We start from the raw sequence: 20780 nt of genomic DNA, 5'->3' as shown, positions 1-20780 counted from the left end.
CGAAACTATCTAGTTACAGACAATCCGCATTACTGTATGTTCTCGATATAAGATATAAGGGTAACGTAAAACACAATATATGATATATATGTATATGTATGATAATAGGCGCTTCTGTTCCTCAACCTAGGGTTAGTGATGTTTAAATATAAAAGGGACATCGATCCAATAAGTCTATTAAGGAACCTGCCAGGAGACGACCGACCGCTTTTCGAACCACCCAATAATATAATAGAACTGCACTGCAATCGAATATACAGAAGATATACTAGATAGTTAGCCAGAGGACTCTCTTCCAGCGCATCAAATGTGTTTTGGTGAGGACAATACAAAATACTCTCAATTTTAAACCAGGATATACTACGCGTAAGAATCTACAGAAGAATAAAGAAGCTCAAGCTCCCGGCAAGGTTACCAAAGTCCCGCCACGCGACTCTCTCTGCGAATAAAGTGTTGCTGTTTTTTGGTGTAATTTATAAGTTGAAGATCCTTGAATTGTGATGATGTGAAATTTACAGTTAACATGCGAAACTAACTCCCAGTTCAATGGGAACGAACAAATGTCTTTATATTAAATGCTAAATGATGAAACTAACTATATACGAGTATGATAAATGTATCTAACTAACACACTACACACGACCTATAGCCGAAGGAAGTTGAATATTGTATCATAGAACCATGTATGTGTGTGTGTAAGCAGAGATTGTATTTTACATGCATTCTTCAAGAAGGCTAAAGCTAAACCCTTCCCCACAAGTGGGAGAAGGGTGCTTTTATCCCCAAACTCCCGAATACCTAGGGTCTGTGTCCATGTTTAAGATACCCTAGAAAGGGATTTAGTTGCGGGCTTAAATATATATTTATTTTATATCTGTGCTGGTCCGTCTATATACCATTACCATGTATAATTATCATTTTTATTGGCTCTTCTTTGAACCATCTTACTTGCTGCCGGCAGCTTTGATCGAGGAACTGGAAGATAAGCCAAGTTTTTCGCTTCTTTCTTTGTTTATTTCTATCCCGAATACCTAATTTCCTTTTCTAGGGTATCTCAGTTTCGGCTGTGTCGAAGCCAGACATCTCTTCTAGTTTTGTGGAATGTTAATCGATAATGTATGTTCTTGGATGTGCTGAAAATAAATATATATTTATCTTCAAAATTCATTGTAAATGTTAGATATGGGAAAAAAACTAAAAACTAAACTTATAGAAAACTAAAAACCAAACTCAATTTGTGTGTGTATGCCTGAAAATTAAATAAATGAAACTTAATCGAATTCTATTTATCTTTGGGACTATTTCTAGCTAAGCAATCCGATCGGTTCTTGCGGTTAATGTGGTTTTGCTTTGATTTCTTTTTATATATTTTATTATATTTATAAATCACCAACCACTTGAAGATATTATATAATAAAGGGGATATATACTATATATGTAAAAATCAACGAATTAAACATTCAACTGGGGCTTCCACAGGTCTGGCATCTCCACATCCTGGGTCTCGCCCAGCTCCAGCATCAGGACTGCTCCATTTTTGGCTGTCTCTATGGCCTGCACCAAGTTCCGGGCACAGTCTTCGGCCTTTTGACGCTTCACTTTGCTGAACATGGCCAGCATGGGGGTCTCGTAATCAAAGGTTGTCTTATTGCCTATATCATCCAGCAGACCAGTGTCTGTGAATCCCGGACAGATGGTAATAAATCCCACGCCAGAATGAGCATAGTAAATGGGGTTCTAGAAGATGATTTAAGATTGAATTTTGGGAAATTAAAATAAAATCCAAAAAACTTACAGCCAAGGCCCTGGTAAAAGTGGTAACCCCTGTCTTGGCCGCCGAGTAAATGGCCATTAAGGCCGTGGGCTGAAGACCAGCCACCGAGGATATATTCACAATGACTCCACCCCGGCCACCCTTGGCCTTGTCCATGTACTCCAGGGCTGTCAAGGTGCTGTGGATCACGCCCAGCTTAACATGTTTAAAATTAGTAAATAATAATTAGCAAATAATTAGAATTTCAAGCCACAAACATCCTCACCAGATTGATTTGTATGGTCAGATCGATAAGGCGATCGTTCATCAGTCCACTGCCATTGACCACCACATCGAAGTGACCCAATCTCTCGGCGGTGGCCTTGTAGGCCGCCTCAATGTCCGCCTTCTGGGTGATGTCCACTTTTTGGTAGAATATATCCGTGTTGGGATTATTGCTCTTCCACTCAGCCAGCACTTGGCTGTTTTCAGTTAAATCAAATATGGCCAGCGACTGTAATGATGCAGGTAATTAATGCCTTACTCCAGTTTGGTGCGATCGGTACCTTTATTCGCCGCTGGAGCAGCTCTTGCACACATTTCTGGCCTATGCCGCCGAATCCGCCAAGGTAAACCACATTCTTGCCGGCCAAATTCATGTCTCGCTGTTTTGAAACTTATTTGCTTGTTTCGGTTTCGGATTCCGTGCAATTCTGTCGGCGGCAATTGCTAAACTAAAGATCGCCACAGCTAGCACCCTTGTCCATTGGTTCAGAGAAGTGCTAACGACCCCATCGCTATCGCTCTCCGTTCTCGAATCTCCGCTCTAACAGAGCTTTTTGGACGATTTTACTCTCGGAGGGAGAGCATTATCGTAGTTATTATAACTGAATAACTGCATTAAGCTTGTAATAAAGAAGAGCTTGGAAAAATAATGTTAAATACTTTTGGGGAATATAAAAAACATTCAATGTATAATTATGTTTTGTGTTACTTTTAAGATATATTTTAAAATATATAATTGTGATATATATATTAGTATACTTATATTTAAGATATATTTATGTGTTTGTGGGGCTTTTACTGCAAGTTTTCAAAGAGAGAGTTTATAGGAGAATTTTTATAATCTTGTTTTGATAGACTATAGTCTTTTTTATCTTTCCTTTTACTGCAAGTTGGTAAACAGAGAGAACAGGTTAACTATTTTTATTATACAGAATTTTTAAAGCCTAGTACTTTGTTTGAGAACTTAATTAAAAGGTAAATTTATTCAACCTAGGTGAGTAAGCACCCATATTCAGATATCATAAGGGGTAAACACATTGTAAAACTAATACTTGATGGTTACATATAAAGTTATATATACTTTCTTAAATATATATTATAATTATTGCTTACTAACGTATGTTTATATAATTTAAAAAAAATATTTACTTACTTATTTCTTATTTTAAAGACTTACTTCCACCACATTCCATCGCAGCTTCAACTATTTTTCCACTCCACAGAGTTATTTGTGTCAGCTCCCGAACTGAATGTGTTACTGACACCGACATCTGGTAATGGGATATTTCTGTTTATTGGTTAAATGCGAACAAATCGATTTCCCCCATTTGTGTTCCGCCCCGAATCCAGGTTGCGGTTGGGCACATCCGTGGAGAAGCCTCTTCCACCTACAAGCCGGCAATGTATCTTTGGAAGTGGAAGTGTCGCTCAATTACGCAACCAATGGATCCGTGTCTCAATATTAAGTTCACTATTGCAGCATCCGTGCGGTAGCGTACCGGAGGCCCCAAAAGGCAATCGACACCAATCGGATCGCGGGGGATCGACTTGCGGATTTCGAGGTCATTGTGCAGACCGGGTGGCAGAGTGGGTGGCGCGCCTCGGGTTACCCGCAGGTGGTGGTATAAAACACCCACCGAAGACTGGCTGCGGCATCAGTTCAAGCATTGAGATCTGAAGAAGAGGATGATGCACTGTTTCACGTGGACGATTCTTGTGGGCCTTCTGGCCATCGCCTCAGCTGCCGGTGGAGTGCCTCAGCGGCAGAGTAGTGGCTACCAGGAGCAGGACACGGCCAGAGCTTTCTACTCGTACGGTTACAGGGATGACAGTGCCGCCAGGGCAGAGTACTCCTCACGGGACGGCACTTCCAGGGGCTTCTATTCCTACGTCGATGCCAATGGTAAGCTTCAGACTGTCCGGTACGAGGCCAATGGCATCGATGGCTTTAAGGCGGAGGCCAGCAATCAACCCCAGGCTCCTGTGGATGAGGGAAAAGCCCCACAGCCCGTTACCGACACGGAGGAGGTGCAGCAGGCTCGCCTGGCCCATCTGAATGCCCTAAGGGATGCGAGGGATGAGGCTTTGGCCGCGAGTTTGCGCGAGGAAGCTGCTCGCAGGCAACAGGAACAGGCGAGGAACAACAATGAGGATCAGCAGTCCGGGGAGCAGAGTCTCAGCGACGAAGATGCAGCCATCTTGGAGAGAGTTAGAGCTGAGCTGGAGGCCATGTTGGCTGAACGTCAGCGAGCGAGCAGTCTCCCCCGGAGCAGGGAAGAGGAGGAGCAACGACAGGATCAAGATCAAAAGCAGGAGCTCAGACAGGACCTGAGAGAGGAGCAGAGGCGTGATCAGCGACTGGAGGAAAGGCAGCGACAGGATCAACGGCAAAGTTTGCGGCAGGATCAGCGTCAAAGTCAACGACAAGATGAGAGGCAGGATGAACGACGGGAACAAAGGCAGAGGCAGGATCAGCGACAAGATCAACGCCAGGATCAGCGACAGGAACAACGCCAGGATCAACGTCAAGATCAACGCCAAGATCAACGCCAAGATCAGTCCCGTAACGAGGAATCCCTGCGAGACTCTACCAACAGCCGGGAGAACGATCGCCAGATCGATCGTCCAAGCTTGCAGATTTCCTCCGATCGCGACAGCGATGATCTCCGCCTGCGCACCATTTACTCCCTGTCCGATCTCAGCTCCAGCAGCTACCTGAAGCTCGGGGATCTGGCCAGTGCCGAGAAACTGCTCGAGGATCGCCTGGACAACACTGATCTCCGTGTGCCAATTGGCGCTTATTACACCCTGGTCTCTCCCAACACCAAATACAGCGTGACCACGCCCACCGAGCTGAGAACCCTGCGTCCTGTGGCCCTCAGTCGCAGCTTGTTGGTGAGCAAGCGCAACTGAAGGATCCAAGGATTGGGGGAATTAAATTGAGGAAATGAATCTAGGCCGGCTTATGATTGCGGGATGATTAAAGTATAACCATGATGTGTTTATATTCATGAATAAATGCAAGACAGAGCACCATTGTGCCAAATTTAAGGGGTGTTTTCATTCAAGTATGGGCTTCCATATTCTAAGAAATGTTTCTAAGAAATATTTATCATAGCTTTCTTAAAAATCTTTCAACATTTTCTCCTTTTTATAAAATTAAAATAAAATTCATAGAAAACTCCCTTAATTTTTTCCATATTAATTTCGAATTTGCATCATTTATTGCTCAACAATTAACAGAGATATGTATTTCAGAGAAGATTCGATCTGGAAATCAAGCTACTGGCAGGTAGTTCCTGGCAGGCGTCTGGGCCTGGCTCTTGGTGTGATAGTTGTAGACGAATCCCGTCGTGGGCTGATAGATATAAACCGGCTGGGAACGAACGGCGATGGGAGATGGCGGCGATATCACTTTGATCTTTTTCTCGCCGAGCAATTGATTGCGCAGCTTCTCGGCCTCGAAGCGCTTGAAGAATGCCACCTTGGCGGCAGCCACCTCGGGAGTATCCTGCACCGGCTGCGGACCAAAGGAAGTGTCTCCGGCCAGCCTCAACTTGGCCTGCTGATGGGCCTCCAGATGCTGGGCTCTTAGGGCGGCCACCTCAGGAGTTTCCTGATTTGCCTGCTGGTTGGGAAGGTTGGAGGTGACGTGGAAACCTTCGGAATCAGCCACATAGTCCACCGTTTGGGTGGCACCATCGGCACTCAGATAAGAGTAGGTTCCACGGATCACTCCGTCCAGAGTTCGGGTCTCGTGCTTGGAGTAAAGTGGTGCCATGTATCCATACGAGTACTGACCATGCTCGTCCTGGGTGTGGTACTGACTTATGGTATCCCCACTGGGCGGTGGTGCTCCGTACTCCAAAAGCGGTGATGCCATAGCCCAGGTAAAGATGGTGAAGATCAGGCAGATATTGAGGAAGTGCATCTTAAGCTCGCTTCGGTTGTGTAATTTTGTTTGGGGGAATTACTTTTAAGGCGCTGCTAGTGTGGTGGACTAGTACTCGCTCTAGAGAACTCTGTGCTGGGATCGGCTGGGGATTCTGCCTTTTATAATGCGGCGGCACCTCCTGCCGAAAAAATTTACAATTTCGTGCGTTCTCAGGAAGGTCGTCCGGTCGGGTTTTACTTTCATATTCCACCAGCCCAGGCCTGGCTGGATTATTGTTCCTTTTTCCTTTTCCTCTTCCTCAGCTTCCTCTTCGGTTTCCTCTGCCGTTGCTCTGCCCCCCTTTTGCCCTCTTATTGTACATAAATATTTTGTCGATTTCGATTTCAACAAGTTCAGCATAAATTTGAGCACAAAAGCCGCAATTTGTTTTCATCTGCGGCAGGGGCAGCAACGCGTATCTCATTGCATCCGATGGGATCGTTGTACGTGGACATGTTCGGAGACAACCAACAACGTTCCGCAATGCCACAAAGCAAGAACTTAATCAGGCTGCTTTTCACAGAGTTTGGAGTTTACACTGAGACCAAAATTGTACAGAAAAATAAGCAAACATTGGTGGTTAAATATAAAATAAGTAAGAACAAATCAAGGTAAATCTTACTGCGTTTTTTGCCTAAAGATTGAAATTTATTTACAAATAAATATTTTAAAACGTGTGTGTTTTAAATTATTATCATATGTTTCTCCTATAATTATTTATTTTATTTATTATAATTATATAACACCCTTTTTATCCTCAGTGTAAGCCTGGGATCGTCGTGGAGGGGTCAAGGAACCGGGTTGGGCTACGGGACATGCCGGCTACCTTTTCCAGTTTCACTTATTTCGGTTGCTGCCTCTTCACTGGTTTATGCTGCTATTAAATTTAATTGAAATCAAAACTTGCCTTACATTTATAAAGAGTGAATGCTGCGGTATGCCATGTTGATGGCTGGGCCAAAAGGTTGAGGTAGGACAGGGTCCATAGTCCCATCCAGGGGATACGGTCTAGGGGTTAAGCTGCTCAGGAAGGGTTAAGTTCAGCCCGGATGCTCTTGTTCAGGTAAAACCAAATACATAAATAAAATTCTTAATCGAAACAGATATAAACTATAAATTCTCCTGTTTAAGTTTAGGAAAAAAATGAAAATGCAACTCAGACTGATTGAAATTTTTTTTATTTAAATTCGAAACTCTGGAATAATGAACCGAAATTCAGGCAATGGAAACTGTTCCTGTCCATTCAGTAGTAGAAACGCGGAGAGTAGTACCTGGGGACGGTGTATCCATAAACCGGGGTTGCTGGCACCACCACATGACTGCGAGCCACTGGGATCTTGGCCAGAACTTGGTTGCGCACCGCCTCATCTTCGACGCGTTTCAAATGCAGAGATTTGGCCGCAGCCACTTCCACGGTGTCGGTAACGGGATGTGGCAATGGAGCATGGCCACCATGGGATCCACCTACGGGTGAGCCGTACTGTTCCACGGGATGATGTACCTCCGGTTGAGCACTGCGACCAGTCTCCACGACAGTTGGATGATGATGGGACTCTACAGAATGCTGAACGGGAACTTGATGTGAGACAACGGGATTTGGCACCACTCCTGGATGCTCCACAGGATGGACTCCACCTGGGCTAGCGCTTCTTCCGGAGATTCCCAGTGATTCCAGTGGGACTATAGCCTTGGGCAGATTGGTGGCAGCGACATGGAAACCCTCGTTGTCAGCCACATAGTCAACGGTTTGGAGTTTGCCCGCCGCATCCCTGTAACTGTAGCTGCCCCGGGTGATGCCATCTAGAGTGCGGGTCTCTTGCTTGCTGGACAGCGGTTCCGCATAACCGTAGGAATACTGACCCAACTGATCCTGGGTGATATACTGCCGCTGTGTGGGTGTGAACACGGCAGAACCCTCGGCGGAGTACACAAACGGATATGTGGTGGCGTACAAGGCCAGGCCGTGGGCCAAGCTCATGCTGGCCAATAACAGAAGAGGATACTTCATGGCTTTAAGAAGTGAGAATCCTGCTAGTTAGTCGAGTGTGTGTGTGTGTAGAGTGCTAGTTCAGTGGTAACTGTTGGTTCTGATCCTAAGACAGCATCCTTTTATACCCAGCAGGTTCTCGATCGAGTTCTAGTTCTGGTTTAAGCTGAGGTTCTTGCCTCCTCCTTCTCCTGCTGCTTCCACTTCTTATGGGGTTCTTTGGCACTTGGAGAATCATTTAGGAGATTTAATAATACATTTATTTAAAATATTATAAAAGAAATAATGTCCTTAGAAATATATAATATTATTTTTTTTAAAGGTGACTCAAGAACAAAGAAAAGAATTGAAGAATTTTTAAAATAATTCATATAAATGATCTCAGGTATTTATTTCCTTTACAACCTAAAAATTTATTTGTTTAAAAAGTTTTAGATCCCGAAAGTATCTAGATATATATCCATTTGTATATTTTATTTTATTTTTCCAAATGTATCCATCAGATGCACTTGAATGCAAACGAGCTGATCGCGTTGTCTTGTCCACTTGTGTCGTTAACGGGCATTTCAGTTCCACCTACCCCGCTTTAATCTCCTCCTGAAACTACTGCTCCTCCTGCTTCACCTCCTCCTGAGGGCGGTGTCAATTTGGTTTAATTGTGGCCAAGGCTGGAGTGGGCTCAAATGAGGGAGGCAACAACCGAAGCAGCACCATCAGCAGGCTCCTTCGCTGACAATCGCTGCCTGGCATCGGCATCCGTGATATTGGCGCTCAAGAGCCTTGGATGGGCTTGTGGTGCTTGCTCCATCAAGGCCAAAGACCGCATCCAGCCCAGCGTGTAATTGATATGCAATTGTTGTTGCTGCTGTCGCCGCATTGTGCATCTCAACCTCAGCCTCCTTTTCGTTGTCCCTCCAAAACCGAATCCGAATGCGAACGCGTTGCAACGGGGCCACGACAATGCCTCTGTGGCAACAACTGCAACGGCATCTCAAGGTGAGTGAAGGCCAAGGGCCACATTTGGCCCCAACCTGGACACTGGACTCTTTGGTGTGCCAGTGGCGCAACCAAAGGGGTGCCTTTAGTTACTCGCTTTTCCCTTTTAAAGTGATTTTATGTATAAGCCTCTGATGCATCTGCAGCTGCAGTGTCTTGTATCTTTTGCTGCTGCTGCCTCCCTTGGGTTTTATTTTTAGCTGAGGCTTTATCGGCTGTCCAAGATCTGCGGTGCTTAAACTTCGCTCCCGATTAGGAGGAGGAGCACAGCTGCAAGAATCACATTGGCCTTGAGTGGCACCCGGCTGATAAGTGCGTTTTAATGTTAGCCCCGTTGGCACTTAGTTTCAATCAGAGCCCAATTCTCGCCATTCCTGCCAGCCTTAATGATCTCGTTAGTTCTTGGCTGGAATTGAAATTGCAATTGGACTGGTTTGGTTTACTTTACCTGCTTGGATTCCTTGGACACTGGGCGTGGGCCACTACTCCACTGATTTGCGAACCATCATCGTCTGCCTCTCACTCGCGGCTAATTAGAGTTGTACCTGAGATAGGGCCAGGTGGCAAGACTCTTGTCTGTATTTATTGGCCCTTGATGGGGTCTGTTTTTATGCCCTTGAAAGAGTGTATAATGTGTGACAGAAGGTGATGGGGTTTAACACTGATAGGAGTGTTTTAAATAGATTTGCATTAAGAGAAACATGTTCTACTCTTTATAAGGGGTACTTAGAGGGTAGATAAGCACTATTACTTCAATATTTTATTTATTAAATACCTGTTTTTATGAATAATTTCTTAAAGGGTAGACAAACTTTTGTCTGTTAATGATGGATTTCCTTTCAAAATTTATAATAATTCTTTAAAGGGTACCCAAACTTTCGTCTCTCTAATAAGTCTTCCTTTTATTTTGTTGTTTTCCTTTTGGCCAGGCCTATGACTTCATCATTTGGCCTGTTGGCCACGAAACTAACCAAATAATTCTGACAGTCAGTTTCCATAAATCACTGTCAATGTTTTTTTTCTTTTTTTGTACGCTTAAGGTTTGTTTTGGGTTTTGGGCTGGAGTTTCTGTTGTGCCACTGATTGTGTTAATCATTTTATTGTGTGTTGAAGCAATTTCCTTATGATTTCCTTCTGACTTTTACTTTTTTTTTATTCCTGATTACCTTTTCCCCGCCCGAAATAGAGGCCGAGTTCAAAGAACCCATTTACCTTTTGAGGAGGCCTACAAATCTTAAGCGCTTGGACTATTAGAAACAAAAAGTGATTTGCATACTTGAGCATGAGCTCATGCCCAAAGTGGTTAGTAGGGCCGCCTCCTCGCTAGTCACACCCCAAAGTCCCCCCTCATTATACCAATTGTCTGTCACTTGTTGTGCGGCGGACACATAAAAATTGGCTGTTTTACTAGCTCAGTCTATATGGTCAGCCCCCTACCTCCCACCGCCTCTAAATGCCCAAAGCTTTAAGCTTTATTTTCATTTATTTTCACTCACAACAAACCCAAGTTCGAGTGGAACTTGTTGGTCTGATAAGACCGCGGGGCCTAGCCTTACTTTTGTTATTTTGAGTTCTTTTTAGCTTTAGGTTTTTTTTTTTCGTTCTGTTTGATAAATGGCTTCGTCGTGTGGCTTTCGTTGTTAGTTTCGGTTTATAAAATTCTGTGGCGAAATGAAGTCATCGCTGGAAACAAATTATAGGGGTCAGTATACATATATACACGGAATGCCCAATCTCTTTCTTTCTTTATCTCATTCAGAAAATCGGCGAATTGTTTTTTATTTATGTTTAGTAGCTATCTGATTTGCTGTCGTCTGTTTTGATAAAATTCCAAAGAGGATGTTAAGCATTTTCATACATTTTCACTCAACGAAAGCTCACTCGAAAACCAAAATATCACTCATACGCCGCTTGGGCCTTAGCTAGCCGATGGCTGCGCATTTGCCCAAACAGTTGAGTTTCGACATCGACAGCATTCGCGCGTTTGCCTTTAAGTAAAATATTTGGAAAATATCCAAGGAATAACAGAAATAATATTTTGGAAATTTAATCAACAATTTTGAAGCGTTTTCTTAAAAAATGTAAGTTGGAAAAGTGTGAGGAATATAAACACAAAAGCTGGTCCTAGTTGTGAGTACATCCTGGGCATCCTTAGGCAGCCTCCAAAGCGAGCTTTATTTTTTTCACCCTCCAAAGGGAAGCTGTGCCTGATTTCAAGAGCGCGATTCTGACCCAATTCTAATGCCACCCAATCGCGTTCCCTTGCCTTTTTTTTGTTCCTGCTGCAGTTGAAGGCTTTATCCTGGCATTGTTTTAGGCGCAGTTTCCCCGCTTCCGTGTGTATATATGCGTGTGTCATCGGTCTGAATTTCAAGCCCCAAGAAAGCCCCCCTAAGAACCCCTTCTCCCAACCGGCGCTTGCGCGTTTCCCAGCTCCCAAGTGATGTCATCTGGGCTGGTGATGATGTATGTATATATCGCATCGTACATATACATATACATATATTATGTAGCATGTCCAGAGCATAGGCCCCCTAAGTCAATGATTTCTCTATTGCGTTGCGTGTTGGGTGAGAATCCCCTTTTGCTTCCTGTTTCGCGCCCGAAAAAAAATTAATTTATGCATTCAGTCCGAAGCTCTAATATTTCAGAATGTTTATATACACACATAGAGGGGGGATATTTACACTCGTATCTGGTGCAGTATTTCATGTTTTCTGTAGTTATAAATACACAACAAGATGACCTAAATTTCCCATTGCTCATTTGTTCTCCGGCAGTCCACTTGAGGTAGGTTGGGTTAATAATTATGTCCCCCTTCCTCCAGGAAGTTTATTGTTTTCTATATGCGGCTATCTTTAACCCATTTGCATTTCCATAAATATATTCCCAATTAACTTTTACCATTTCGGTTAAAAACTAATTAAAATGTTGGCAACGAATTCGCAATGCTCGACTGGATGAAAACTCGTTCCCAGATCAGAAATACAGGGAAAGAATCCAAAACGGAGATGGCAAAAAAAAAAAATATATGAGGAGAAACGAATTATTTATGGTCTGACAGTCAAAGCGGATTATTTCTGATTTAGACTATCCACGCTCCCCATCACATTGCCTCACTTTCTGGGGCCGGTGGTCATGTTCGTGGCGGGCAACATGACTTTCAGATGGTTATATCAGGGAGAAGCATATTTTAAATATTAAATAAAATTGGTAAACTAAAGAGCTGGTATCCCAAACATGACCAATACATCCGGTATGTGGTAGTTATCTTCTAAAGATCATCAGTTGATTTGGATAAGTTATGGCATCCGTTTTAATAAGTTTGCCAACGGATATGAAGTCCTTAAATGGCTTATAAAATTTAAATATAATTCTGAGTTTTTTTAACTACCTAAAGAATATTTTTTCTAATTTATTTTATTTTATTCTGTTATTTATTATTATTATATTCAACTTTGTAGGGAACTCTCAACTTCGATTTGCTTTAGTTTCCCGTCTTTTTAAAGCTCTTCTTTCATATTCCAACTTCTTTTGTGTCTTGTAGTTTGTCAACTTTTCTTGTTTCTCGGTATTTATGGGTTCCAATTACAAAGTAAGGGCGGAGTAAAGGGTTCCATTAGTCTTCTCCGGGGACGTGTTCGCCAATTTGTTTCGGCTTCAGCGGAGTTCAAGTTCAATAACCCCTCAGACTCAGAGACCACTAAAGATGATTAACGACTAAAGGTCTTGCGATGCATGCAATCCTCTCAATTATCCACTCCAATGGAATAGATTCGATGGATTATCTGCTGGGAATATGGGCTATGAAATTGCCTCACCCCAGAGCTGAACCCAGAGCAGCGCGTAATCGGAGAACGGGGCGTAATGAGGCGATGACATAAGCAGGCTTGATTCGCTGACGGAACACACACATATATTATTTGAATCGGGTTGGGAGTGGGTGACATGCTCGACGGGCTGCATCAAGGTCAGGAAGGCGATTCAGCCATGACCTTCGGCATAAGGATACCACCGATTTGTTAACATCTGTCCCGGCACAAGCCACAGCATCGTATGTTACCCCAAACCCCGAGCCTCGAACTGGTTGGAGTCGCATCTTATCGCCGCCTTAAATGGTTCCCCAAACAGCTTCCAGCTTCCAGCTTCTCTCCTGGGGCTCCAGCCACCAACCTTAAGTGGTGCGTAATTAATGGCCCCGCCAATAAATGCTCACGTTTTATTTACTGTTTATGGGAGGATTCGACTGCCCGGCCATACATTTTCGAACTTCGTGTTGGGTAGCCTGTAAACACGACGACAATTTATGCTACAAGCAATTTTAAAACTAAATTATCATCCAAATTTATGCCACGTTCGATGGGCAAACAAATTAAGTGAGGTATGCTAGGGGCTGGGAATGGGTAATGCTTATTGTAAAGCATTAAAAACAGTAAAAAATGCGTAAATATAACGATACCCTAGGGTCATTAGCCATTTTTAAACACTTAAATAAATTATAAACTTAAATTATAGTTCTACCTTAACTATATTTATTTATTTCTGCTATAACTTAGACCTTTGGTAACTGTTTGATCATACCAAGCTACCGCTAACCTCTTTAAGAAACCTCGATTAGGCAAACCCATTGGCTATTTATTTTTGTTTATTTGGATATCGCACAAAGGCGATAATTAGCGTCGTTAGGGGGAAGGTAGGGGGAACGGAACCCATCAGATGACGCCATTCCATTATTGGATCTCTCCCAATTTTGCAATTTGTTTTTCCTCCTCTCTGGAATCAGCTGAGAGAGCTTTGGCTAGGCATTGTTCTTGTCCAGTACCCAGTATCGCTATATCGTTGAGATAGGAAACTGAATAAAACACACAGATAAGCCGCTGGTTGAGATACGCATGGGAATATAGCCTCGTTAGTCATTGAAGACGTACAAGACCCACCGCAATAATGTTGGTCAGCGTGGTGGCCCACAGGTGAGGAAACTGCGTGGATATGGGTAATTTTCCAAGCCGATTACGCGGAAAGGAAAAGTTGCGTGTCAACGGAGAAACACAACAAAACGAACTGACCTATCAGGCTACACATAATATCAAGCTTTAATGGTTCCCCAACCTTAAAGAGGTTTTTTTTTGGATTCAATTTAATAATAAATAAGTCTTTGGGTTTGTTTTTAAGGAAACTTTGGGTATATTAAAGTAAGGCTCCTCACAGAGAGCCTCCCCAGAGATTTACAAATATAAAATCCATATAAGGCTTTATCATTAATTAATAATCATCCCTAATTCCCTTCCAGAACCACCATGTCCGAGGCAGCAAATGGCAGTCCATCTCCCGCTCCCGAGGCCCCGGCAGCCGAGTTGGCCCAATTGGCCCTAGAGGATGAGGCAGCGCCCAAGGTCAGCTTTTCGGACCAGTTCAAGGCCTTCTCAAAGTTCGGGGACACCAAGTCCGATGGCAAGCTGATAACGCTCTCGCAGAGCGACAAGTGGATGAAGCAGGCCAAGGTGATTGATAAGAAGATCACCACCACGGATACGGGAATCCACTTCAAAAAGTTCAAGGCCATGAAGATCTCGCTTGGGGACTACAATAAATTCCTGGAGGATCTGGCCAAGACGAAAAAGGTGGAGCTATCGGAGATCAAGCAGAAGCTGGCCGGCTGTGGAGCTCCGGGTGTGGTCTCCGTTTCGGTGGGTTTTAAGCTGATATGTTTATAGATTCTTTTTGGTAATCTATAAATTATTTTCAGGCTGGCAAGGCGGCAGCTGCCGTGGACCGGCTGACGGATCCCAGCAAGTACACTGGCTCCCACAAGGAGCGCTTCGATGCCACCGGCAAGGGCAAGGGCATTGCCGGCAGACGCAACCTGGTCGATGACTCTGGCTATGTGAGTGGCTACCAGCACAAGGACACCTACGACGCTGGACACTAAAGGGGAATCCCCCAGTATTTTGCAACCGCCCACCCCTCTTAACATCTCTCCTCCTCTCTCTCTCACTATTCTATACAATTTTGTGTTTTCTTAGTTTATGTTTTTCATTTCCTTTGGTAGCTGCAATTATTTATCGTAAATACTTTTGTGTATATAATATAAGTTTGTGATAATTTAAGTGCTTACAAATAAATTGAGATACTTTGATTATACCTTTTGAGTTCTGTTTTTATGGTTTCCTTCTATTCTCCTTCGATACGTAAACCACTGACGCGGCCCAAAAGAGTTCAAAAGCAAATCCAAATCAAATTTATATAAATTTCATGGTCTTTAAATCCATGTTTGTTAGTCGTAAGAATAAGAAGTACATTTTTAATATTGAAATTTGTGAATGAAACTTAATTATCATATATGGAAACCAAAGATATACGACATACATAAAAGGATATGTTATGTTCTCATAAGATTTTTGCTTGAATAAATAAAGAGACACATTTACGTAAATAAGGGATTATAAATGATGTAAATTTAATATAAATTCCCACAGAAAGGGTAGGGAAGGGATCAATATTAAGAGATCATTGGGTTTATCTCTATTCAGGCATTATCACTGATGCAAAGCTGACATCGCAAAAACCAGAGCGGTGTGAAGCGGACTGAACGCTAGAGCGACCAGAGATGACGATCGAAATCGATATGGCGGCGGCGTAAGTTTGCATAATCCTAACCCAGAGCAGGTGGAAAACTGGCTATTGATTGCAGCCGTGCCAAAGTCACTACAAGCTATATCGTATATCCCCGGAAAAATCGCTATAAAAGCGGTGATCGCTACTCACCCAAGTTAGCAGTGCAACTGGCGAGCTCCGAGCTTGATGAACCCACAAGGAATATCCCCGTCTACCAAGAATACCAGCCAGAGCAAGATGTCCTTTCGTGGCAAGAACGCGGTGGTTACCGGAGGAGCCGGAGGCATCGGTCTGCAGGTGTCCAAGCAGCTTCTAGCTGCCGGAGCAGCGGTGGGTTATCACATGGAGTCTATGTAGTGGCTTTTCCCTAACCCTTTTGTATCCCAGAAGGTGGCCATCATCGATTTGCAGGACAACCTGGAGGAGTTTGTGAAGCTACGTGCTGCTCATCCCACGCAGAGCGTGATGATTATCAAGATGGACGTTGCCAATAAGAAGGGAGTCGAGGCCACCTACGAGGAGATAGCCAAGACTTTCGGCAACATTGACATTGTGGTGAACGTTGCAGGCATCTTTAATGACAAGGATGTGCAAAGGACGCTCCTTGTAAACCTGGGTGGCATCATCAACTCCACTCTGAGTGCCTTACCGTATATGGACAAGGCCAATGGCGGCAAGGGAGGCATAATAGTCAACATGAGCTCAGTGGTGGGCTTGGACCCGATGTTTATCATTCCTATTTACGGAGCCACCAAGGCGGGTATCATCAACTTCACCCGGTGTCTGGCGGTAGGGAAAATCTATAAAATAATTAACCTTTAAGATAATAATGATCTATTTTGTGGTACCCAGAATGAGAAGTTCTATCAACGCTCGGGCATCAGGTTTGTGACCGTCTGTCCTGGAGCTACGATGACGGACATGTTCACCAACTTTACGGAGAAGATCATCTTTCCGGAGACCAGCGACGAGACCTACAGGATCCTGGATAGATTGAACAAGCAGAGTGCCGCCGATGTCTCGCGCTGCATACTGAATGTCCTGGAGAAGGATAAGAACGGAGCTGTCTATGTCATCGAGGGAAAGCGCATCTTTCCCTTGGACCTGAAGCCCCAGTGGACGGGCAAGGAGCAGGCCCTTTAAATGATGATAATTCCACCAAATCCTGCACACACATACACACTATAAACAAACTCTGAACAAATTACCGAAATTAGTTATTTAATAAACAAACAAAGCACGCTGCACATGTGATTAGTCCTCCCGCCAACTGACCAACACTTCATCCGTTCGGAATCGCTGTGTTACAAAGGCTTCCTCGAGGGGCATCCTGGTGCCAGAGCGGAACATCTCCGCACCGGCATGGGCAATCATTAAACCATTGTCGATGCAGTAACGTTCATCGGTGGCGAAAAGCTTTCCGCCCCGCTCCTCGCACATAATACGCATCATCTCCTGGAGACGCTCGTTGCAGCCCACGCCGCCTACAATGAGAACCTGAAAAGGCGTTTAAAAAGATCTACGAGGAAAGGTTAATAAAAAGATCACCTCATTGGAGTCGCAGTGAGCCATGGCGCGCTCTGTGATCTCCACAAGCATGGCAAAGATGGTTTCTTGCAGGGAATAGCACAGATCCGCTTGGCTGTAATCTATGACCTCCGCTTCCTGCTGTTTCTTCCGCTTATTCTGCCTCCGGCCCGGCTCAGCCAGGTCCTCGATGTAGGACAGAATCCCAGAGAAGCTCACATCCATGCCCTTGACTACATAGGGCAGCTTAATATAGCGACTGCTTTGCTTGGCCAGCTGCTCGATGTTGTAGCCAGGACTGGGATCGTTGGACAGCTTGATGATTCGCGCAAATCGATCCAGACAGTTGCCCACGGCTATGTCAATGGTCTCGCCAAAGATGCGATATCGCTGATTGGAGTAGGCAATCACCTGGGTGTTGCCGCCGCTTACATACAGGACTATGGGATTTTGGGCGCCGGTGATCAGACGACCCATTTCGATGTGGCCGATGCAGTGGTTTACGCCGAGCAGCGGCTTTTCCCACAGCAGAGACAACGTGCGTGCCACAATAGCGCCGACCAGCAGTGGAGGCGCCATTCCCGGGCCTTTGGTATAGCAAATGACATCTAGATCTGCAGGTTCCAGTTGCGCCTCCTTCAGACTGGCCTTGACCAAGCCCAGGATAGCCTCCCGATGATGTTTGGCCGTCTCCTTGGGCAGAAAACCTGTTGCATGTTATTAGATTTATGAAATCGTATAGAAAGCCGGTGGCCATAATCTTGAAATACCTTCTCCTGGTGGCGTAATGTACGTTCTCCTGACATTGGCCAAGACTTTGCCGTCTTTAATAATGCCAATGCCAATCTTATTGGCACTTCCCTCAATGCCCAGAGCGCAAACCATAGTTAATAACAAAAGTTATTATAAATAATTCCAGCAGGAGGAAAATGTAAACAAAGTCCAATGTGGCCGCCAAATTTTCGGTTTATAAAGTTGAAATTCAGCGACAGTTGGGCACACTGCTCCCACCCACGCAGTACTGCCAACTTGCCACCAGCACCTGTGTCTTTGTGTTACGCAGCCCTGGACCAAAACCAGTTGGCAGCACCGCCAATGTATATGCGTAATTAACGCTAATTAGTCCGGAGAGCGAAATCGAAACAATATTATTTCATTCGAGCAGCAGTAAAGTGCGGGCGAACGCCAGCAATCACCGTGCATATATTGGCATAGTGAACTCAACTTGTAAGTGGAGTGTGAAAAGTGATAACCCACGCAAGCAACAACAACTAGCGTTAGACAAAGGTTTAGTAGTACAGTAAAGAAAAACAAAAACTAAAGCAGCGAGATAAGAGAAGCAGACAAAGCAGAAAGCAGAAGAGTTCATCGCACACACACACACAAAGCCACACACAAAACACAACTGATACAATTATTTTGCAGAAACGGCGAAAAATAAAGCGAAAAACAACTGCAACGCAGGAAATATAAAGCTTAAAAAGAAAAAAGAAAATAATAACAAACGAACGAAACCCGATAAATCGCACAAACTCTGATACGCCCATCCATTCTGCGGTCCGTTCCAGTCGCTGGTCAGTACGACGTGAACCAGCGATTCATACGGTGGTAGCGATGGCGCGCGAGGACGAGCAACGCATTGTGGACAACGAGGAGGTGTCGCACGCGGCGGAGGAGGATAATCCCGGGAGCAACAATCGGCAAGACAATGAGTTGGCACTGCCCTCCGGCGGCTGCTGCATGCCCTCGAGCACCAGCCATCGATTCATGGCGCTGGTGTTCATGTGCCTACTCGGTTTTGGATCGTACTTCTGCTACGACAATCCCGGGGCCCTGCAGAGCGACTTCAAGAGGGACTTGAATCTTACCAGTACGGAGTTCACGCTCATCTATTCGATCTACTCGTGGCCCAATGTGATCCTGTGCTTCGTGGGCGGTTTCCTCATCGATCGCCTCTTTGGCATCCGCCTGGGAACAATTATTTACATGATGATCTTGCTGGTGGGCCAGCTGCTCTTCGCCAGCGGTGGCATACTGAACGCCTTCTGGCTGATGATCCTGGGACGGTTTATCTTCGGCATCGGAGCAGAGTCGCTGGCGGTGGCCCAGAACAGCTATGCGGTGCTCTGGTTCAAGGGCAAGGAGTTGAACATGGTCTTCGGCCTGCAGCTGTCGGTGGCCCGATTAGGCAGCACCGTCAACTTTTGGGTGATGCAGCCCATCTACGACTATGTTAGCAAATTCTACCATGACCACCAGGCCCTGGGCGTCGTCCTGCTGCTGGCCACTCTCACGTGCGTGATGTCGCTGATCTGCGCCCTCATCCTCGGCTGGATGGACAAGCGAGCGGAACGGATTCTGCAGCGGAACAACAACCCCTCCGGCCAGATTCCCAAGCTCACGGATATCTTCACGTTCAAGCCGCCCTTCTGGATGGTCTCCATCATTTGCGTGGCCTACTATGTGGCCATCTTCCCGTTCATTGCCTTGGGACAGAAGTTCTTTGTCGATCGCTTCGGCTACACTCCGGCTCAGGCTAATACCGTGGACTCACTGGTGTATCTAATTGCCGCGGTATCCAGCCCCGTGTTCGGTTTCATCATCGACAAGGTGGGCAGGAATGTGACCTGGGTGTTTACGGCCACGTTGACCACCATCGGAGCCCATGCCCTGCTGACGTTCACCCAGCTGTCGCCGTACGTGGGTATGATCGTGATGGGACTCTCGTATTCCATGCTGGCCGCCAGCCTATGGCCCTTGGTGGCCCTCATCATTCCGGAGTATCAGCTGGGCACTGCCTACGGCTTCTGCCAGTCTATTCAGAATCTTGGCCTGGCCGTCATCACAATTTTGGCTGGTTTAATCGTGGATAAAAGCAACGGCAACCATATGTGGGTGCAGCTTTTCTTCATGGGCTGGCTGACCATTGCCTTGATCTCTACTGGCGTCATCTGGGCCTACAACAACAAGCATCGCGGCAATCTTAATATGACTCCTCAGCAGCGGGCGCAGTTCGTCAGCGCCGAGAATTATCAGAACTTTGAATAGACGGATGGATGGAACAAAGGACGGAGCGAGGGAGCGCTACCCGCAGATTATCGGATCATTATCGGTTATTTAGTGTAGGCATAAAATTGTTCTCTGCGGGCTGCGGCCCGCCCTTGATCCTGGTCCACGAACCGGATGGTGATGCTGAAGTGTGATGTGCGTCTCGAGTCGCAAATTGGTATTTACTAACTGCAATTGTTTTTGTCCACGACGGGGACGAAGGGGATATATACAATACGCCCCGATCGGCCTTGAAGAGCGTTGTCAGGGCGATCAATAAGCTATTTTACGCTATGTATTTTTAGACAAATTTTTTATTATTACAAAAGTTACCGCATGTTTTTTGTGTCAACGTTTTACAAATTAAACTAAACATCCAAAATCCTATGAAACACAACCAGAACTCATTGAAGACTTGAACGCCCAGGGCGGAAATTCGGGATTTAATTGTATTTGTATATAGTATGTGTGTTACTCGAACCTATATCTTTCATTCGTGGCAGTTACTAGCATTTACACGAGTACAAAACTATGTCCTGGTGTAATTGAAAATTAGTTAATTAATCCGTCTTGATTACTATGTTTATACACAAGCCTTAATTGCAAATAAAAATTATGTAAATTACAGATTAACA

General features: G+C 44.8%; 8 protein-coding genes across 11 annotated transcripts; 4 read left to right on the top strand and 4 right to left on the bottom strand.

The window, feature by feature from the left end:
* Positions 1-1280: 1280 nt before the first annotated feature.
* On the bottom strand, positions 1281-2494 carry LOC108071539 (alcohol dehydrogenase 1). The gene is made up of 4 exons (XM_017162314.3): positions 2320-2494; positions 2040-2267; positions 1796-1969; positions 1281-1737 (listed from the first exon to the last, which is right to left on the bottom strand). The coding sequence occupies exons 1-4, from the start codon at positions 2410-2412 to the stop codon at positions 1453-1455; spliced, it is 780 nt and encodes a 259-aa protein (XP_017017803.1). The 5' UTR covers positions 2413-2494; the 3' UTR covers positions 1281-1452.
* An 84-nt stretch (positions 2495-2578) lies between these two features.
* On the top strand, positions 2579-5009 carry Cpr72Ec (Cuticular protein 72Ec). The gene is made up of 2 exons (XM_017162256.3): positions 2579-3312; positions 3389-5009. Exon 2 carries the CDS (start codon positions 3725-3727, stop codon positions 4949-4951), a length of 1227 nt encoding a protein of 408 aa, XP_017017745.2. The 5' UTR covers positions 2579-3312; positions 3389-3724; the 3' UTR covers positions 4952-5009.
* A 306-nt stretch (positions 5010-5315) lies between these two features.
* Cpr72Eb (Cuticular protein 72Eb) lies at positions 5316-5969 on the bottom strand. The gene has a single exon (XM_017162238.3). It carries the CDS (start codon positions 5967-5969, stop codon positions 5316-5318), a length of 654 nt encoding a protein of 217 aa, XP_017017727.3.
* A 1188-nt stretch (positions 5970-7157) lies between these two features.
* Cpr72Ea (Cuticular protein 72Ea) lies at positions 7158-8046 on the bottom strand. Its single transcript, XM_070285755.1, has one exon. The coding sequence runs from the start codon at positions 7978-7980 to the stop codon at positions 7216-7218; it is 765 nt and encodes a 254-aa protein (XP_070141856.1). The 5' UTR covers positions 7981-8046; the 3' UTR covers positions 7158-7215.
* A 2548-nt stretch (positions 8047-10594) lies between these two features.
* Positions 10595-15096, top strand: ringer (tubulin polymerization-promoting protein ringmaker). 3 transcript variants are annotated; one of them, XM_041776739.2, is made up of 3 exons: positions 10595-10657; positions 14246-14642; positions 14702-15096. In XM_041776739.2, the coding sequence occupies exons 2-3, from the start codon at positions 14253-14255 to the stop codon at positions 14882-14884; spliced, it is 573 nt and encodes a 190-aa protein (XP_041632673.1). In that variant the 5' UTR covers positions 10595-10657; positions 14246-14252; the 3' UTR covers positions 14885-15096. The 3 variants fall into 3 exon arrangements, with proteins under 3 accessions (XP_041632673.1, XP_017017740.1, XP_070141947.1); XM_017162251.3 differs by lacking the exon at positions 10595-10657 and adding an exon at positions 10894-11036; XM_070285846.1 differs by lacking the exon at positions 10595-10657 and adding an exon at positions 12125-12211.
* A 620-nt stretch (positions 15097-15716) lies between these two features.
* Pdh (Photoreceptor dehydrogenase) lies at positions 15717-16817 on the top strand. 2 transcript variants are annotated; one of them, XM_017162332.3, is made up of 3 exons: positions 15717-15900; positions 15961-16359; positions 16423-16817. In XM_017162332.3, the coding sequence occupies exons 1-3, from the start codon at positions 15757-15759 to the stop codon at positions 16711-16713; spliced, it is 834 nt and encodes a 277-aa protein (XP_017017821.1). In that variant the 5' UTR covers positions 15717-15756; the 3' UTR covers positions 16714-16817. The 2 variants fall into 2 exon arrangements, with proteins under 2 accessions (XP_017017821.1, XP_017017820.1); XM_017162331.3 differs by having other exon boundaries at positions 15718-15900; positions 15958-16359.
* On the bottom strand, positions 16775-18071 carry Tcs3 (Probable tRNA N6-adenosine threonylcarbamoyltransferase Tcs3). Its single transcript, XM_017162330.2, has 3 exons — positions 17868-18071; positions 17119-17804; positions 16775-17067 (listed from the first exon to the last, which is right to left on the bottom strand). Exons 1-3 carry the CDS (start codon positions 17980-17982, stop codon positions 16825-16827), a joined length of 1044 nt encoding a protein of 347 aa, XP_017017819.1. The 5' UTR covers positions 17983-18071; the 3' UTR covers positions 16775-16824.
* Positions 18072-18165: 94 nt separating this feature from the next.
* On the top strand, positions 18166-20772 carry mrva (minerva). Its single transcript, XM_017162316.3, has 2 exons — positions 18166-18324; positions 18523-20772. The coding sequence occupies exon 2, from the start codon at positions 18712-18714 to the stop codon at positions 20143-20145; it is 1434 nt and encodes a 477-aa protein (XP_017017805.1). The 5' UTR covers positions 18166-18324; positions 18523-18711; the 3' UTR covers positions 20146-20772.
* The last annotated feature ends 8 nt before the right edge of the window (positions 20773-20780 follow it).

This window comes from Drosophila kikkawai, chromosome 3L, assembly GCF_030179895.1.
Source record: "Drosophila kikkawai strain 14028-0561.14 chromosome 3L, DkikHiC1v2, whole genome shotgun sequence".
Lineage (NCBI taxonomy): Eukaryota > Metazoa > Arthropoda > Insecta > Diptera > Drosophilidae > Drosophila > Drosophila kikkawai.
Note: the sequence above shows the minus strand (reverse complement) of the source record. Positions and strands in the feature narration are given on the sequence as shown.

Bases quoted from the DNA above. Each gene is read 5' to 3' on its own strand.
- LOC108071539 (XM_017162314.3), bottom strand. From the start codon at position 2,412: ATGAATTTGGCCGGCAAGAATGTGGTTTACCTTGGCGGATTCGGCGGC. The intron at 2,268-2,319 runs GTACCGATCGCA...GCATCATTACAG, and splicing joins TGCTCCAGCGGCGAATAAAG to TCGCTGGCCATATTTGATTT. The intron at 1,738-1,795 runs GTAAGTTTTTTG...ATCATCTTCTAG, and splicing joins CTTTTACCAGGGCCTTGGCT to AACCCCATTTACTATGCTCA.
- Cpr72Ec (XM_017162256.3), top strand. From the start codon at position 3,725: ATGATGCACTGTTTCACGTGGACGATTCTTGTGGGCCTTCTGGCCATC.
- Cpr72Eb (XM_017162238.3), bottom strand. From the start codon at position 5,969: ATGCACTTCCTCAATATCTGCCTGATCTTCACCATCTTTACCTGGGCT.
- Cpr72Ea (XM_070285755.1), bottom strand. From the start codon at position 7,980: ATGAAGTATCCTCTTCTGTTATTGGCCAGCATGAGCTTGGCCCACGGC.
- ringer (XM_041776739.2), top strand. From the start codon at position 14,253: ATGTCCGAGGCAGCAAATGGCAGTCCATCTCCCGCTCCCGAGGCCCCG. The intron at 14,643-14,701 runs GTGGGTTTTAAG...AATTATTTTCAG, and splicing joins CGGGTGTGGTCTCCGTTTCG to GCTGGCAAGGCGGCAGCTGC.
- Pdh (XM_017162331.3), top strand. From the start codon at position 15,757: ATGAACCCACAAGGAATATCCCCGTCTACCAAGAATACCAGCCAGAGC. The intron at 15,901-15,957 runs GTGGGTTATCAC...TTTGTATCCCAG, and splicing joins TTCTAGCTGCCGGAGCAGCG to AAGGTGGCCATCATCGATTT. The intron at 16,360-16,422 runs GTAGGGAAAATC...TGTGGTACCCAG, and splicing joins ACTTCACCCGGTGTCTGGCG to AATGAGAAGTTCTATCAACG.
- Tcs3 (XM_017162330.2), bottom strand. From the start codon at position 17,982: ATGGTTTGCGCTCTGGGCATTGAGGGAAGTGCCAATAAGATTGGCATT. The intron at 17,805-17,867 runs GTATTTCAAGAT...AACATGCAACAG, and splicing joins CATTACGCCACCAGGAGAAG to GTTTTCTGCCCAAGGAGACG. The intron at 17,068-17,118 runs GTGATCTTTTTA...ACGCCTTTTCAG, and splicing joins CTCACTGCGACTCCAATGAG to GTTCTCATTGTAGGCGGCGT.
- mrva (XM_017162316.3), top strand. From the start codon at position 18,712: ATGGCGCGCGAGGACGAGCAACGCATTGTGGACAACGAGGAGGTGTCG.